This window comes from Culex quinquefasciatus, chromosome 1 (genome assembly GCF_015732765.1).
Source record: "Culex quinquefasciatus strain JHB chromosome 1, VPISU_Cqui_1.0_pri_paternal, whole genome shotgun sequence".
Taxonomy (NCBI): Eukaryota; Metazoa; Arthropoda; class Insecta; order Diptera; family Culicidae; genus Culex; species Culex quinquefasciatus.
In genome coordinates this window covers 59,325,710-59,330,299 of record NC_051861.1, presented here as the reverse complement: position 1 = coordinate 59,330,299, position 4,590 = coordinate 59,325,710, and the positions used below count along the sequence as shown (strand labels likewise).

At 36.7% G+C, this 4,590-nt stretch overlaps 1 protein-coding gene across 1 annotated transcript; it reads right to left on the bottom strand.

Moving 5' to 3' along the window:
- Positions 1 to 3,312: 3,312 nt before the first annotated feature.
- On the bottom strand, positions 3,313 to 3,634 carry LOC119771227 (40S ribosomal protein S20-like). The gene has a single exon (XM_038266996.1). The coding sequence runs from the start codon at positions 3,602 to 3,604 to the stop codon at positions 3,371 to 3,373; it is 234 nt and encodes a 77-aa protein (XP_038122924.1). The 5' UTR covers positions 3,605 to 3,634; the 3' UTR covers positions 3,313 to 3,370.
- Positions 3,635 to 4,590: the final 956 nt, after the last annotated feature.

The window sequence follows — 4,590 nt, the reverse complement described above, 5'->3', positions numbered from 1 at the left end:
TCGGTCATTCGATTTTTTTTGTATTTTTTAATCCGGCTGAAACTTTTTTGGTGCCTTCGGTATGCCCAAAGAAGCCATTTTGCATCATTAGTTTGTCCATATAATTTTCCATACAAATTTGGCAGCTGTCCATACAAAAATGATATGTGAAAATTCAAAAATCTGTATCTTTTGAAGGAATTTTTTGATCGATTTGGTGTCTTCGGCAAAGTTGTAGGTATGAATATGGACTACACTGAAAAAATTGATACACGATAAAAAAAAATTTGGTGATTTTTAATTTAACTTTTTGTCACTAAAACTTGATTTGCAAAAAACACTATTTTATTTTTTTCATTTTTTGATATGTTTTAGAGGACATTAAATGCCAACTTTTCAGAAATTTCCAGAATGGGCAAAAATCTTTGACCGAGTTATGATTTTGAATCAATACAGATTTTTCAAAAATCGAAATATTGGTCGCAAAATTTTTCAACTTCATTTTCCGATGTAAAATCGAATTTGCAATCAAAGTACTTTAGTGAATTTTGAAAAAGTGCACCATTTTCAAGTTATAACCTTTTTAGGTAACTTTTTGAAAATAGTCGCAGTTTTCATTTTTAAAATAGTGCCCATGTTTGCCCACTATTGAAAAAATATTTTTGAAGAGCTGAGAAAATTCTCTATATTTTGCTTCTTCGGACTTTGTTGATACGACCTTAGTTGCTGAGATATTGCCATGCAAAGGTTAAAAACATGAAAATTGATGTTTTCTAAGTCTCACCCAAACAACCCACTATTTTCTAATGTCGATATCTCAGCAACTATAGGTCCGATTCACAATGTTAATATATGAAACATTTGTGAAATTTTCCGATCTTTTCGAAAAAAATATTTTCAAAAATTCAAAATCAAGACTAACATTTCAAACAGGCCAAACATTCAATATTACGCCCATTTGAAATGTTAGTCTTGATTTAAAATTTTTGAAAGTATTTTTTTCGAAAAGATCGGAAAATTTCACGAATGTTTCATGTTTCAACATTGTAAATCGGACCTATAGTTGCTGAGATATCGACATTAGAAAATGGTGGGTTGTTTGGGTGAGACTTAGAAAACATCAATTTTCCTGTTTTTTAACATTTGCATGGCAATATCTCAGCAACTAAGGGTCGTATCAACAAAGTCCGAAAAAGCAAAATATAGAGAATTTTCTCAACTTTCCAAAAATATTTTTTCCAAAAGTGGGCAAACATGGGCACTATTTTTAAAAAATGAAAAACTGCGACTATTTTCAAAAAAGTTACTTAAAAATGGCTATAACTTAAAAACGGTACACTTTATCAAAATTTCACTAAAGTACTTTTTGATTGCAAATTCGATTTTACATCGAAAAATGAAGTTGAAAAATTTTTGCGACCAATATTTCGATTTTTTTTTTAAATCTGTATTGATTCAAAAAATCATAACTCGGTCAAAGATTTTTTGCCCATTCTGGAAATTTCTGAAAAGTTGGCATTTTATGTCCTCTAAAACATATCAAAAATGAAAAAATTAAAATAGTGTTTTTGCAAATCAAGTTTTAGTGACAAAAGTTAAATTAAAATCACCAAATTTTTTTACCGTGTATCAATTTTTTCAGTGTAGTCCATATCCATACCTACAACTTTGCCGAAGACACCAAATCGATCAAAAAATTCCTTCAAAAGATACAGATTTTTGAATTTTCACATATCATTTTTGTATGGACAGCTGCCAAATTTGTATGGAAAATTATATGGACAAACTAATGATGCAAAATGGCTTCTTTGGGCATACCGAAGGCACCAAAAAAGTTTCAGCCGGATTAAAAAATACAAAAATTAAAATTAAAGAAAAAAGACCGATTCCGTAGAGAACTGCTCTACAATTGTATTGTACCGATCAATTTTATTAAGATTTCAAATATCAATAGTGATAGTTATTTTTATTTCGAAAGGGTATGTTGTTAGCCTCGATAATGTATTTAGTTTTCATTTTAATTTGAAGCAATATCAAAAATATTTTAATTATTTCATTTCAACAATCTTTCTAAAAAGCATGATCGATTTTGATGATTTTAGGTAAACTTCGAAAAAAGAATGAAAAAAAAAAATGATCAAATGTAATATCTGGAGCAACATTTGAAAGGGGCGGTACGACATTGCTCTTACGGCCTTTCATTACACGCGTTTAAATGGGACGAAAGGCCGTAAGAGCAATGTCGTACCGCCCCTTTCAAATGTTGCTCTGGATATTAAAGTATTAAAATACCACTTTTCTTACTGTCTAACCAAAATATTGACTGAAAATTGCCTTTCGATGTATTTTCTGGAAACCTATGAATGTTTTTGAATTAATCTAGAGTTTTTTTTAATAGGTCCTATGAACATATAAAATACAATAGCTTATAGGACCTTTTTTTTTAAAAAAAAAGAAACTCTGGAAATAATGTTATTACGAGCATTGCCAAGTTAGTGTATTTACTCGCCGCCAAGATGCGTGCACGTTTTCGTCGAATCTCACATAACCAAAAACTTTTGTGAGATTGAAAAATGGTAAATTTTGTTTTCCGTGTAATGATTTTATGGCTAAACTGTTAATATTTTTTCCTTAGCCGAGAAACGTCAAAGCATCAAAAAACGCTGCCTCCCACCCGCCTGCTGCGACTGCATTTTTTTGTTTACGTAAGTTTTCGGCGTTTTTTGTTTTTCCTGAAGTTGGATTAGGACCGTGGGCCAGTCTGATCCTGCCTGTGGCCGATTACTCCGCTACACGAGACTGTGGTCAAGGACAAGGTCGAAGTTGTTGATAACGGTAAGGTCCTTTTAGCAGATTCTGCTCGATTATTTATATATTTTTCCCTCACGTTCCTTTCAGAGGGTTCCGTTCTTGTTCGGCTTGGGCACCAGCAGCAGCAGCAGAAACAGGATTGGCTCCCTTCTTGGTAGCGGGGGCAGATACGGCGCAGAGCAGCCTGGCGCCGAAACCGGTTTCCGTTGATGATGTTATTCAGCTTCTTTAGGGTTTGGCGTGGGTTGTGCTTCAGCGCCACCTTGAGGGTGGTCTGGCCGGCATGGTCTGGTTCTTTGGCCATTTGTAGACGACGGAGATGCCTTTATCCACCAGCATGATTCCGAGCGACTTCTCGTGGACCAGTTCCAGCGCTTTAGTTGGAACGGTGGGATGAAAAATCGCACTGTAAGTTGAGGAAAATACTTTCTATTGCTAGATACAAAATTTTGTTCTTTTCCCCATGCAGCTCGGCCATCACCGGAAACCTCCGTGGATCGTGGTGGCTGACCTTCCCATCTTAAGGGTCGGCAATGAAGACCTCGACCTCTACACCGGGCTCGATGTTGATCGAGGTGATCTACTTGACGATCTCGGACGGCGAGTGCAGATCGATGATACGCTTGTTCAGGCGCATCTGGAAGCGATCCCAAGTCTTGGAACCCTCACCGTAAGGCATCTTACGGGTCGTGATACGCAGGATCTTGGTCGGCATGCGAACCGGTCCCTTAACGCGCAGTTTCTGCTTCTTGGCGCCGCTGATCAGGTCAGCGCACACTTTCTCCAGGCTGCGGACATTGCGCGATGTCAGCATGATGCGAATCCGGTGAACGGTCGCGGCCTCGGCAACGAGCTTCTCGATGTCGATGTTGTGGATTTTGTTTCAAATTTATTCCAACAATTTTTTACAACTGTAAGTAATGCATGCCATTTTTTTCTGTTTAAAATACCGCAGAGCTAAAATCACAATCTACACAGTCATTATCAACATAGGAAATTCATGGCGCAAAGAACCTATTGAAACAGTACTCTAGATTTTTCATATCACTCCGTTGAATTTTAAATCTGATACCACTTTTCATGCTATTAGCCCACAGTAGTTTGGAATGATTCACTTTTGTACTTTCTAGTCAATAAAAAGTTTTTTTTTATACTTGAGTGCTTAAATTGACAAGAAAGATAACAAAAGTGCACCGTTTCAATCAACGTTAAGGTTTTCTAGCATTTGAAATTTACATCAGATTCAAAATTCAACGGAGGAAAAAAAATTTAGGTTTGGGTAAAATTACATCGATTTCATCGGAAAATTACATGTTTCGGAAGCGAAGTTTGTTCGGCACGTTTACGTAGGATGGCATTTAAATTTACAATGAATTTGATGTAAATTAGCATCATTAATGACGTGCACTTTTGGTACATCATAAATGATGTAAATTTACCGGATTATTTTTTTCTGTGTAGATAATCCTGCGGCGCTGGTCAAGTTGGTAGGTTGGCAGGTTAATTCTTGAAGATTTTAGGATTTTGACTTAATTTTCATTGCAGAGTGTTCTGAGGCGGGACACCGGTGGCGGAACGTGGGATTAGTTGGTTGATCAGCGGAGTGTGCGCATCGATCGCGGAGGATATTCGCAGTACGGTCAAGTTGCTCGTGAATCTGTGGGGAAGGTCGAGGGCACGCCGCCAACTCAGAAAGTTGTTCTTGCTGAACATTTCGCTGATCTCGGAGGAGAAGCAACCAGCAGCATAAAGGTTTGACGACCTGAGAGTGGAGATTCCTGATAGGAAAATCGTCGAACC

What these genes read in the sequence shown, in the direction of transcription:
- LOC119771227 (XM_038266996.1), bottom strand. Translation starts at nt 3,604, where the DNA reads ATGCTGACATCGCGCAATGTCCGCAGCCTGGAGAAAGTGTGCGCTGAC.